At 40.2% G+C, this 14,334-nt stretch overlaps 1 protein-coding gene across 15 annotated transcripts in view; it reads right to left on the bottom strand.

The window, feature by feature from the left end:
* LOC144479191 (ankyrin repeat and SAM domain-containing protein 1A-like) overlaps positions 1 to 14,334 on the bottom strand; it is a 409,264-nt gene that overhangs the window by 327,577 nt on the left and 67,353 nt on the right. For all 15 annotated transcript variants that reach the window (XM_078197812.1, XM_078197820.1, XM_078197816.1 and 12 more), the window contains exons 2-3: positions 6,511 to 6,591; positions 3,369 to 3,525 (exon numbers count right to left, since the gene is read on the bottom strand). In XM_078197812.1, the coding sequence (XP_078053938.1) occupies positions 3,369 to 3,525; positions 6,511 to 6,591 (238 nt within the window). The remainder of the gene's footprint in view (positions 1 to 3,368; positions 3,526 to 6,510; positions 6,592 to 14,334) is intronic.

Genomic DNA, 14,334 nt, shown 5'->3' with positions numbered 1-14,334 from the left:
CCGTACCCTTCTGGGGACCGTATCCCTCTATTCCCATTCTTCATGTATTTGTCAAGACGCCCCTTAAATGTCACGATCATATCTGCTTCTACTACCTCCCCCGGCAGCGAGTTCCAGGCACCCATCACCCTCTGTGTAAAAAAAATTTGCCTCGTACATCTCCTTTAAACCTTGCCCCTCGCACCTTAAACCTATGCCCCCTAGTAATTGACTCTTCCACCGTGGGAAAAAGCATCTGACTATCCACTCTGTCCATGCCTCTCAATCTTGTAGACTTCTATCAGGTCGCCCCCTCAACCTTCGTCGTTCCAGTGAGAACAAACCAAGTTTCTCCAACCTCTCCTCATAGAAAATGTAAAAGGTCACTAGCTATTTCTTTCGTCTTTACCCAGACTCATACTATATCCTGTTTTTCTGAGCAAAGATCATCTCCTACTACTATACTAATGACATCCTTGCTAAATAAAGCTACCGCACCACCTTTTCAGAGATTCCTATCTTCTTAAAATGTCAAAAACTCCTCAATATTCTGGTCCCAGCCTTGGTCACCCTGCAACCATGTCTCTATAATGGTTATCCAAGTCATACATATTTATTACTATCTATGCTAACAATGCATGCATTGACAAATGCTGTGTGCTGATAGAGCATTTAACTCTGTCTTCTTACTATTTTGCATTCACTGGCCTTATCTGCTGGTGCACTCTAAAGTTTGTACTGTCTACCCTTTTCTACCACATCCTCGTCATCATTACCCATATCTCCACCCTGCTGTCTTATCTTGGATTTACCACATCATCTCACACATGCTTCCCTTCCCCCATTATTCAGATTCATTTACTTAGACATTAAAAAATTCTATGCATGGTTATAAAATTCTTCAGTGGAGAATAATTTTGTAGATATATTATCACATGTGGGTTATACAAAATCTAATTGTACATTTTACAGTTAATGCATACAAAAGCAAGTAATTCAAATCAAATTTTAGCTGCCACCAAGAATGAGTAGCAGATTTTTTTTGTGTAGATACTAGCTCTTCAAAAAAAGTTGGTTTTGAAACAATGCCAACTACTTCTGTGGTCATTGGTCCAGGAACAACGTCCCCTCAATTTCAATCCATGAGTAACCTATGGTTTGGAATATGTAAAATTCAACATAATAGGAATCCCAAAGTTTGGGCAAATTCAACCTTTTTTAATATTAAGACAGAAATTGATCCAAAGTTGCACGATTCTGAATATCTCAGTTAGACACCATCTAAAGAGCAACTTGAGTCAATATGATTCAGTGTGCTCTACTGAAGTTAAAGTTCAGGTATACTGTCGGGCCAGGAGTATAAGGAAGTTATTATACCTGATGGAATTCCAAATGCTATCAGAGGGTTGACATAGTGGAAAAATATTCCATTTCCCCAAAATCAAAACAATCTTTCATCTATGTGCATAAAAAGTAAGCTATTAAATTTTAAAACTGTGCTGGCTTAAGTGTACCAAGTACCCCAGGTGCTGTTCTGTGCATGTATGTCATTTTGCCATGTTTGTGTAAAAGCAGATTATATGTCCATATTTCTCAGCCTTCATACTGATATATTTGGAGGGAAGTATATGGCCATCTTAAATACCAAAGACACCAATACTTTTCACCCTTTAAATACTAAATACAAGGCCATTTTGCCAGTCAATGCTTATATAGGCCACGACAAATACATATACATAATCTTAAAATATTTATTTCTAACTCTTCTCTTGAAGGTACACCAAAAATGAGGTCAATGCAAACCATTTTGGGGAAAATAATTTTAATGTATTCAATACTAAAAGAAAGAAAAACAACAGTGACATGACCAACCATAAACTTCAATATACTTAGAGAAATCCACCTAAAATTTATTCTTCTTGGCACCCAGATAATGAGAGATAATAATAATTATTCTCCATATATGATAATTAAACCTGTCTCCACCTTCTCTCTCCACCTGAGTATTCCCAGCAGTCTCTGATTTTATAATTGGAAAACTTAGTACTGCCTGGCCACAGTTATATGCCAAATTGGTACAGAAGACATTAGACTCTCAAAGCTCTCAAAATTCAAAAGTATTCCTGGAAATTGGGTGATTTTGGGAGTATTGCCTGCCAAAGATACTACCCTCAAGCTTCCTTTCCAGCTACTTAGGAACAATTGGATCATTGATCTCAGACATGTACAGCATGGAAACAGGCCCTTCGGCCCAACTCATCCATGCCGACCAGGTTTCCTAAACTGAACTAGTTTCATTTGCCTGAATTTGGCCCATTTCCCATCCATGTACCAGTCCAAATGTTGTAATTATACCCACCTCATTCCATCCATGCAGGACCCTCTGTGCGAAAAAATTGCAACGGTTCCAAACAATACTGAGGCTCATAGCAATTGAGACCAACATATTTTATTTCTTTTTGAAAGTAGCTAAGTATTGTTTCTCTAAACTGCTGCAAGAGTTAAAAAATGTCAATTTGTGGTGGCAAGGTAGCACAGTGGTTGGCATTGCTGCCTCACAGCACCAGGGACCTGAATTTGAAATCGATTCCAAATTTGGGTGACTACCTATGTGAGGTTTTGCAGGTTCTCCCCACGTCTGCATGGGTTTCCTCCGGGTGCTCTGGTTTCCTCCAATGGTCCAAAGAAATGCAAGTTAGGTTGACTAGCCGTGCTAAATTGCCCTTTAGTGTCCAAGGATCTGTAGGTTAGGATTAGCGGGGTAAATGTGTGCGGTTACGGTAATAGGGCCTGGGGTGGGCCTGGGTAAGATGCTCTTTCAGGGAGTCAGTACCGACTCGATGGGCCAAATGGCCTCCTTCTGCACTATAGGGATTCTATGAAAAATCAGCCGCAACTAAACAATTTGAATGGCACCAAGTTTAGATGGCTGGTGTTAGATCACACTGATCAAAGATATGTTGGCAGTGACTTGCATTATTATTTGTTAATATCACTATGTTTATGAGCAAGTCACGGTGAGCTGAATATTGCTCAGTGTATGCATATATTTAAGAGATTTTCATGAAATTCATGGAAGTCAGTGATTAGTCCAAAAGACCCAAGAGGCCTACAGGAAATAGTACCAAAGCAGATTTAAATACATTTAGGGCTTGATTGTGCCAGTTACTGTAAAAGCTTGCTGCAAGGATCTCTTACTGAAAACCTATCATAATGAAGCATCTGCTAAGTTATCTGAACAGACATGTTTGGACCATGAAAAAAAAATCCTGAATAAGAACTGGCCCCACCTCTGTAGAATTTTGATAGCACCTGAATATCAACAAAAGGAAATGTGAAAGTAAGATAGATTCCATTATTATCGAACAGATCCTTCTAAGATTTCAGACCTGTTCGTTGACTTTTGCATGGGATGGTCCTTGGTGAATAAGAAGCCTGACTATGTGTGAATCTCCTTTCCAAGCAGCAAGGTGAAGTGGATAGCATCCCTTGTTATCGGCAATGTTAGTGGAAGCTTCATTCCTCAGTAGCATTTCAACAACTTCCCTATGAACAAAAACAGACATATTAAAACAAATCTTAAAACAAAAACTACAACTGTAAAATCCTGTTGTCCAAATCTACTGAGTAGATAGCTTACCAACAGTGCTCCAAATTAAACATAACTAAATGTTTATTACTCCATCCAGTGTAATTTCTGTCAAGTACATGTTAAATTTCAACTAATTACAGCATGTACCATCCACTATTGCTCTAAACATGGCATAAAGCAAAAGTCCCAGAGGGAGACGAAGTGAATTTTTCTATCAGAAATATGAAATGATTCTTTGGTAGGTAGAACTCAGACAATATAAAATAAAGGGTACAATTTTAAAGGGAGTACAGAAGCAGAGCGATCTGGGTGTATTTGTGAATAAATCACTGAAAGTGGATGCACAGGGTGCTAGAATGATTAACAAAGCAGTCAGCATCATAATCTTTATTAACAGGGAGATCATGTTAAACTTGTATAGAGCACTGGCATGGCCTCAACTTATGTACTGTGTCCAGTTCTGGGTGCTGCATTTCAGGAAAGATGTGAAGGCATTAGAGAATGTACAGAAAAGATTCACCAGGATGATTCCAGGGATGAGGACTTCAGTTCTGTAGACAAAAGAGAGGTTGAGACTGTTTTCCTTGAGGAGGGGAAGATGGAGAGGAGATTGTCCAGACCCCTCATGATTTTGACTGAGTAAATAGGGAGAAACTGTTCCCATTGATGGAGGGAGTGAGAACAACACGGTACAGATTTAAGGTAACTGGAAGAAGCAGCAATGGAGACATGAGGAAAACCTTTTTTTTTGAAAAAACACAGCGAGTGGTTAGGATCTGGAATGCACTGCCAGATATTGTGGTTCAATCAAGGCACTTAAGAGGAAATTGGAATTTTATCTGAAAAGGAAAAATGTGCAGAACTACAGGGAGAAGGTGGGAAGTGGCACTACGAAAACTTCTCCTTTGGAGAGCCAGAGCAGAGGTGATAGCCAAATAGCCCCCATTGCGCTGTAAACATTGTGATCTGCAAGCCAACCTGCTTAGCATCAGGCGCATAAGTTGCAAGTAACTACAAAGGATTGTGAATGAAGCCCAGTCCATCATGCAAACCAGCCTCCCATCCATTGACTCTGTCTACACTTCCCACTGCCTCAGCAAAGCAGCCAGCATAATTAAGGACCCCACGCATCCCGGGCATTCTCTCTTCCAACTTCTTCCGTCAAGAAAAAGATACAAAAGTCTAGGTCACGTACCAACCGACTCAAGAACAGCTTCTTCCCTGCTGCCATCAGACTTTTGAATGTACCTACCATAGATTAAGTTGATCTTTCTCTACACAACAGCTATGACTGTAAACTACATTCTGCACCCATTCCTTTCCTTCTCTATGAACATATGCTTTGTCTGCATAGCGTGCAAGAAACAATACTTTTCACTGTGCCCCAATATATGTGACAATAATAAATTAAATCTACGATGCTTCACTTGGTATAAAAGGCACAGAAAACAGGAACAGACCATTTAACTGCTCAAGCCCATCCCACCATTCAGTACATTGATCTGTACCTCAACTCCATATTTAATTGGAGCTCCCATAATCAAAGTTATGAGTTTTTTTCAAAGCCGCTCTGAATCTCCTGCCTCACCCAGAAAACTGTGCCCCCTCATGATTGACCCCTCAACCAAATGGAACAGTTACTTCCTATTTTGGGTTTCAAATCCATTTTCCCATCCTCTCCCAATATCCCTTTATTCTCTGAGACACCAAAAATCCGTGTATCCAAGTCATAAATGTATTCAATGGTGGAGCATTCACAACCCTTTGAGTGAAGTAATTTCTCATCTCTGCATAGGCTGGTACCCATTGTGATAAATCTCCTCTGTTCTCTTTCTAAGACCTTGATAGCTTCAAAATAATTGGATAATTAGCTCCCACCTTTAATCTTACTTTTAACAATTTCAATTGACCCAGCAAAAAAAAACACTTCCTCATTTCCGTCTCAGACAGCCCAACTGGAATATTAGGATTCTTCTTCTTTGGCTGTTCTTATTTTATTTGGGGTTGCCACAATGCTGGTCAATCACCCTTCCCCATCTCCTCCTGCCAGTCACCCACTTCCATTCACACTGCAATTAAATCTCTCACCAACACATCTTTCTATCTGGTCTTCCTCTTGTCCTCCTTCCTGGCAGTTCCATCTCGATCACTCACCTCAACACATTTCCTCTCTCTACAATAGATGACCATACTATTTCAATCTCTTCTCAGCAACTTTCTTTGATACTCCCACAAGCTTCCTTGAACCCTTGATGTGCTGGTTCCTGATTTTGTACTCTTTTCAGTGAATTGTGTACATGGACACCCAAATCCCTTTTCTCCTTCACAGTTGAGAATCTCTTAGATCCTAAACAGATGACCTCTCAGAAAATTTAAGGGCAACCCACAGTCTGCAACAGCAGATTGCCATCCCAATGCAGAAAAGGAAAATTATTTCCCAGTGTCTATATCAAGACAACATGCATGGTATTCAAGTCATGAAAATAAAGTTTGATTTCAGACATTTATTATGGTAAATAGGTTTCTTCAGAATGCAAAAAATATTTGGACAATTAAAGTGCCTGTTCCATATAGCTTTATAGCACTTCAATTTCCAAAATATACTTCAAATCAAACTGAAAATTCTATTTATGGCTTAATTTTCAAATACCTGTTCTCAGTTTCATTGACATCCATTTATTAAGCTCTGACTGATGAATTATTCTGACTCAGCTGCTTTTAGTCGCTTTATATTTGTACGTTAGCAGACTCACAGACACATACAGGGCACCTTTTGGCAAACCAAAAATAAAGAAAAGGGCTGTACATTATCCCAATTTTATTGGTTATTTTTGCTGAGTAAAGAGAAAGATACCCCGTAGCTTATATTCAATGCTTCATTCCAACAATCAAAATTGGGAGCAGAAACCAAATATTTCGTCCACAAGCACTTGACTTACTTTTGTCCATTAAGAGCAGCATGGTGCAGGGGGGTGTATCCTGAGCTGTCGACACAGTTGACATTTGGTCCTCTCCAAATGCTGAAAAATAAATACATTTTCTTTTCAGAAAAATTGCCCCCAATTTTTCTCACTCCCCTCCAAAAAAAAAGAAATAATCCTCAAGGTAACACTTTGGTCTCTGCTCTGAAAGAACACGGCTTTCTACCATCATAATTATGCATATTTATAACATGTCAGAAAATAAAATGCCTGACATAACAGTTCTCTCTCTTATGGGACTGATCTTAGCTGCATTATTGCATGAGGCAAACAGCAAAATCTCCAAAAGGGCATCACATGCCCACTATTTTGGCGATCAAACAGCATCATGGAAGGAGATTACCTCAATATGCTGACATGAGGGTTTTGCAGTCCGATAAAGAGAAATTTAAGAAGCCCTGTCTCCTCAGTAGTATACACAAAATATTCTAGGTCTTTAAGAAAAGAAAATCCAATGCCAACACATCTAAAATATGTTCAGAACATTTAAACAAATTGCTTTTACACAGTGCTCTTTAACATAATAAAACTTCCAAGTATTCTTTACCAGGACCTCAGCTTTTCACGACGGGAGGCGATGGCCTAGTGATATTATCGCTGGACTATTAAGTCAGAAACTCAACTAATATTCTGGGCACTCGGGTTCGAATCCCGCCATGGCAGATGGTGGAATTTGAATTCAATAAAAAAATATCTGGAATTAAGAGTCTACTGACGACCATGAAATCATTGTCAATTGTTGGAAAAATGCACCTGATACACTAATGTCCTTTAGGGAAGGAAATCTGCCGTCCTTACCTGGTCTGGCCTACGCGACTCCAGACCCACAGCAATGTGGTTGACTCTCAACTGCCCTCCAACACAACTAGGGATGGGCAATAAATGCTGGCCAGCCAGCGACGCCAATGACCCATGAATGGTTTAAAAGAAATTACATTGATAAGTGGCTTAGATAAAGGACCAAACAGCCTTCAATCAAATTTTGCTAATGACATTAAGTTATGTGGAATAGTAAGCATTATAGACTGTGCGCATTGATCACATCTAGAGTACTGTGTTCAGCTCTGGAATTCCCTCAAATACAGAAACTTCATAATCTCAAACATATCACCCTTTAAAAGGAATTTAATTAATCTGATTGCTTTTTCTAATGGGAGTCCAGAACAAGAGGACCTCACCTTAAAATTAAAGTTAGGTCATTCAGGCTGATGTCAGGAAGCACTTCATCACATACAGGATCAAGGTTGCACTGGGAGCCATGTTTACACGCATCATGTTTGATTATCCAATCTCAGAAATGCTTCAAATTTGAAAGCATGAATCACAAAACTGGTCACTTCAGAAAGTTTTTTAAAAGAGTTTTAATCTCGAATATGTTATAGGGTCTGTCGGAATACATTCTGATTAATACACAAAGTAACCATGGTACCTTATCCTGAAGTATTTGGAATAAAAAAAACATGGTGCAAACAATCCTGTTAATATACGCTGTGACTCTAAGCAGAGCACCACACAAAAACAAATTAATTTTATGTTTGCAACAGAATGCATGGGTTCATTCAAAAATTACCAGGCCCTAAGAACAGTGAATGATGTGCTGTATTGCCAATCTATTGCAATTCATAGCATCCACATTGAAAAAGACAGTTTTAAGACAGTTCTGTCTAACATCCATACACTTCGCAAAGCTTGCAAGTTAAATGGACATCCAAAAACAGCCATATATGATTTGTCCACAAGGTGTTGCTACAGCTTGGTTAGTAAGAATGACCCGAGTACCCTTTATAATCAATACAACACCACTAATTAATTTGCCAAACAAGTAGACTGCCATAAATACAAAACCCAGTTGCATTTTTGCATATGCATATTATCGATGTCCCGATTCAAAAATTCAAAGAAAACAACAGTTCAGAGTTACCAGTGATGATGCTTGACAAAATATTTATCCTCTGACCCATTTCTTCAATTTAGCACATTACCATTTTGGTTTGTTTTGCAAATTCCAACTCTCACAACAAGCAAAACATCAGCATGAATTGACAGGAAAATGAAAGGGCTCATATGAGACAAAATTTTGACAATGCATAATTTGAAGCTGCAGAATCAATTGAAAGTGCAGATTGTAAGAGTGGTGCATATAGTTTTCTTACTTTCCAAGACTGTCGGCCAATAGCTTCAAGAACATCCAAAATCCCAAAGATTGCTCTCATAAATCAGAAAACACCACCCATCATTAATTAGAATTGTCCTTGCGCAATAAATCTCCAATACTCACCAAGTTGCTGGAAGTGTAAGAAGAATGGCATCATCTGTAGGGCATCCGAGTGAACAGGGAAGCAACTGTATATCTCTCATATAACTAATCAGGCTGAAGGATTTTAAAATTAACAGGTCTAAACAGGTCTAAGTTTGAATGAGTATTCATTGAGTCAATGAGTCTAGTTAAGAGCATGAGAGGCAAAGAAAGACTGGATTAAGAGAAAATGGAAAAATATTTTTAAATCACCAACAATCGAAGAGAATGTTTCTCCACATTTGTAATAATTTTCAGTGCCAGAGAGGTTGACTGGCATAAATTATGTTGCTATTAAAAGTGCATGAAACTTAAATGGATAAGCCCAACATTTTTACTTCATAACTCCCACGCATGTATAGGAGCTTCATGCCACTCAATGTATCTGAATGGTGAAATAAAACAAAAAATACAGAAAAACTCAGCAGGTCTGGCAGAATCTGTGGAGAGAATCTGTGCAGAAGAGTCATACAGACTCAAAATGATAATCCCGTTTCTTTCTCCATACATGCTACCAGACCGAGTTTTTCAGCATTTTGCTTTCTTTCAGATTTCCAGCATTCACAGTATTTTCATAGAATCCCTACAGTGCAAAAGGAGGCCACTCAGCCCATCGAGCCTGTATTGGCAACAATCCCATCCATGCCCCATCCCCATTATCCAATGCATTTACCTCGCTAGTCCCCCTGACACTAAGGGGCAATTTAGCATGGCCAATCAACATCATTATCTTTGGACTGTGGGAGGAAACTCACGCAGGCACAGGAAGAATGTGCAAACTCCACACAGTCACCCAAGCTGAGAATTGAATCCTGAGAATGGGCGGCACGGTAGCACAGTGGTTAGCACTACTGCTTCACAGCTCCAGGGACCTGGGTTCGATTCCCGGCTTGGGTCACTGTCTGTGTGGAGTTTGCACATCCTCCTCGTGTCTGCGTGGGTTTCCTCCGGGTGCTCCGGTTTCCTCCCACAGTCCAAAGATGTGCGGGTTAGGTTGATTGGCCATGCTAAAATTGCCCCTTAGTGTCCTGGGATACGTAGATTAGAGAGATTAGCAGGTAAAATATGTAGGGATATCAGGGTAGGGCCTGGATGGGATTGTGGTGCAGACTCGATGGGCCGAATGGCCTCTTTCTGTACTGTAGGGTTTCTATGATTTCTATGAGTCCCTGGCGCTGTGAGGCAACAGTACTAACCATTGTGCCACCTGCCCTTTTGCTTTTATTTGAATTATATTTTTGCAAAGCTCACAGTGGAGTGGTGCATCGCTGACAGCAACTTTTGGATTTCCATGTTAATGCATGGACGTGCCCTCATCTAAAGTTGCCGTAAAATTTTCACGTCAATTAGCCTATTATTGTGACAGCAATTTTTGAGCTTGTGATATCTTATCACTTTTCCATATCCTTCTGTTGAAACAGAAAATTTGCAGTAGATAATCATACAAAAGAGATGGAGAAGTCAGTGGTAGATCATAAATGTGACCAGCTACATTAAGGAGGTAGTAACAAGGAAGTTAGATGAAGGAGAACCAGTGGACATGCTTTATTTAGAAGGCCTTTGACAAGGTGCTGCATAGGAGACTGTTGAATAAGTTAAGAGCCCATGGTATTAAGGGTAAGATCCTGGCACGGATAGAGGATTGGCTGACTGACAGAACTGTGACTGACAGAAGGCAGAGAGTGGGGATAAAGGGGTCTTTTTCAGGATGGCAGCCAGTGACTAGTGGTGTGCCTCAGGAGTCAGTGCTGGGACCACAACTTTTCACAATATACATTAACGATTTGGAAGAAGTAACTGAAGGCACTGTTGCTAAGTTTGCAAGTGATACAAAGACATGTAGAGGGGTAGGTAGTATTGAGGAAGCAGGGGGGCTGCAGAATGACTTGGACAGGTTAGGAGAGTGGCAAAGTGGCAGATGGAATACAATGTGGAAAAGTGAGGTTATGCACTTTGGAAGGAGAAATGGAGGCATAGACTATTTTCTAAATGGGAAAATGCTTAGGAAATCAGAAACACAAAAGCACTTGGGAGTCATTGTTCACGATTCTCTTAAGGTTAACGTGCAGGTTCAGTTGGCAGTTAGAAAGGCAAATGCAATGTTAGCATTCATGTCGCGAGGGGTAGAATACAAGAGCAGGGATGCACTTCTGAGGCTGTATAAGGCTCTGGTCAGACCCCATTTAGAGTATTGTGAGCAGTTTTGGGCCCCGCACCTAAGGAAGGATGTGCTGGCCTTGGAAAGGGTCCAGAGGAGGTTCACACGAATGATCCCTGGAATGAAGAGCTTGTCGTATGAGGAACAGTTGAGAACTCCGGGTTTGTACTCACTGGAGTTCAGAAGGATAAGGGGGATCTTATTGAAACTTACAGGATACTGCAAGGCCTGGATAGAGTGGATGTGGAGAGGATATTACCATGAGTAGGAAAAACTAAAATTAGAGGGCACAACCTCAGACTAAAGGGACAATCCTTCAAAACAGAGACGAGGAGGAATTTCTTCAGCCAGAAAGTGGTGAATCTGTGGAACTCTTTGCCGCAGAAGGCTGTGGAGGCCAGGTCATTGACTTTCTTTAAAACAGAGATAGATAGGTTCTTGATTAATAAGAGGACCAAGGGTTATGGGGAAAAGGCAGGAGAATGGGGATGAGAAAAATATCAGCCATGATTGAATGGCGGAGCAGACTCGATGGGCAGTGACCTAATTCTGCTCCTGTGTGTTATGGTCTAAGTGAAGCTTCCCCAAAAGTGCATTTGGAAAGCTGATTTTCCTAACTTGTCAAGTTAAGGCCAACTCAGCTGCGCCAAAGAAAAGTTGGAACCAAGTCATCCACAAATCTGAATGTTGAAAGGAAACCAGGAACAGGAAGGTAAAGAGAAAATTAAGAACTAGCATAGCTACACTGCTCACTGTATGTGGCACAGAAACTCTTCCAGGCTACATTTTTCCTTTTTTACTCCCTCAAAACAAGTTGCAATCCGAAATTTAAATCCTTGACTCAAATCTGCTGTAGAAAAGTTTAAATTAGAATCAACAGTTGCTTTTCAGCCTGCTAAAGATTTAATTAGACTACTAGGCCTTTGACCAGCGCAACTTCTTTCCATATTATTTTGTTTTATTTTCTTTGCCATGAGAATTTCTTTACACCAAATGTTTTCTAAATGTTTGTTTGCCAATATTAAACAGAGTACTATTGCAATGTGGAATGACTATGAATCTCATGCTGTCTTTTCGGCTTTGTGCAGTTATCACAACACATTCAGCTATGGAACAGAGATTTGACAAAAATCAATAATGTGCTGAGTGCCTGATTTCAGATATATTGGGAGGGCCCATCAATCAGTATGGCAAGCCTGGAAAAGAGCGAGAGACCAAAATTCCAATTCGCCCCGTTTTACCAAGAGTAGTGATTGCCTGGATTTCTGTATAATTAAAGAATCCAGGATAGCCGTTTCCCCCTTCCCGGATACTTCCAAACTCGCTGGCAAGATGTCCCACTTGCAAGAATATGGGCAGTGCCTACCTAGCAGTTGGCCACTAAGTTTAATGGGGGGGGGGTCATCGGGAGTCGTGCGCGGGGGAGGTGGTGGTGTGGGGGCAGAGTGATGACCAGAATTTTACCATGAAAGCTGCACATTCTGCAAGATAAAAGCTCTTCACCCACACATACTAAAACTGACATTAAAATTCTAATGACATAACTTTGGGATATGATAGACTACTACAGGTAGAATCAGAGACATGAGCCAATTTTCAGCTGACTTGAGAACTCTTAAGGTTCAATCCAACTCACATTCTAAATCTATTTTGGGGACTCAACATAAGAAATGGCTATATGCCTGCTGCACAAAATGTCACTGGAAGTCAATGTCAAGGCCATTAAAAACAGCTTTGGCACCGAGCAACACACAACTGTAATTTATGCAGCTTATACATCAACGTTTTTGCAAAGAGGTTTAAATGCTTCTTGAAAGGAGAGAATTGAATTTGCTTAGTTTGAAAGAGCAAGAAAACTCTTCATGGCTAAGTAAAATATGACTTGCAAAGACAATCTTCGATGACATATTCTACAATTTAAAATGATTCATAAGAGGTGAGTACCATTAAGATGTGATAAATCTCATTGAGAATGCAATAGGGGCCACTTCAGCACAACATTAAGCATACCATAAGAGTTTCTATTCAATTAGAAAGCACATTAATTCAAGCAAATAGCTCCCGGCAGCCAGAAGGTCATGACAAATCACTATCAATGAGTATGTGTAAAATTGGTTTCAATTTCCCAACATTTTACCTCAAATATCTGAACAATGCAAATTATCAAGTTACTTACAAACGAAGAATTTTCGAAACAGGTTCCTGTATTTCCCAATGAAACTAGTGCTGAATTCACCGGTTTACATAGGAAATAAATAACATTTAATTACCAATGATACATTAAATGATCTAACGACCCAAGTTTTCCTCGCACCAATAAATAAAAACAAGTTGTTTTTATATAGTACCTTGAATGTCGTAAAACATCCCAAGGTGCTACACAAGAGCATTATCAAATAAAGATTTGACACATGTGCCATGTTTTACGGTTTATTTATTAGTGTCACAAGTAGGCTTACATTAACAGTGCAATGAAGTTACTGTGAAAATCCCCAATCGGGTACAGGGAGGGAGAATTTAGCATGGCCAGTCCACCTAATCAGCACGTCTTTCTGACTATGGGAGGAAACCGGAGCACCCAGAGGAAGCCCATGCAGACATGGGGAGAATGTGCAACTCCACACAGACAGTGACCCAAGCCGGGAATTGAACCTGGGTCCCTGGTGCTGAGAGGCAGCAAAGCTAACCACTGTGCCACCCAAGCTCTTCAGTGCAGTTGACACTAAACCAGCTCTAGTTAAGAGTTGATGCACCAGGCCATTCAATTTCTAATCACTTCATTTTTTTGTTCCTTAGCTCTGGCAAGGCAGCATAGTTGCACTGAAGTCATTGAGGGACAACCACAAGGGTGGAACTTTTGGGTGGAGCAGATGAGATGACAGATTCCCTTCCTTAAGGGCAGTGAACTAATTAGGATTTGTATGGAAGTCCAGATTTAGTGAATTCAATTTCAAAAATTACCAGAGTGGAATTTTACAGAATTGTTACAGCACAAAACAAGGCCATTAAGCCCATTGTGTCTGGACCAGCTCTCCGAATGAGCAACTCACCTAATACCATCCCCCCTTCCCTTGCACAGATTTCAGACTAATTTCCTTTTGAATAGCTTCAATTGAAACTGCATCCACCACACTCAGGCATTGTATTCCAGACCTTAACCACTTGCTGTGTGAAAAAGCTTTTTTCCTCTCATATTGCTTTGCTTCTTTTGCCGATTACTTTAAATCTATGCCCTCCATCCTTTCACAAGTGGGCACAGTTTTTCCCTATCTACTCTGTCATGACCGTCAGGATTTTGAGCACCGCAATCAAACATCCTCTCAGCCAT

The sequence above is a fragment of the Mustelus asterias genome, chromosome 25 (genome assembly GCF_964213995.1).
Source record: "Mustelus asterias chromosome 25, sMusAst1.hap1.1, whole genome shotgun sequence".
Classification (NCBI taxonomy): Eukaryota; Metazoa; Chordata; class Chondrichthyes; order Carcharhiniformes; family Triakidae; genus Mustelus; species Mustelus asterias.
This window is presented reverse-complemented; position numbering and strand designations above follow the sequence as displayed.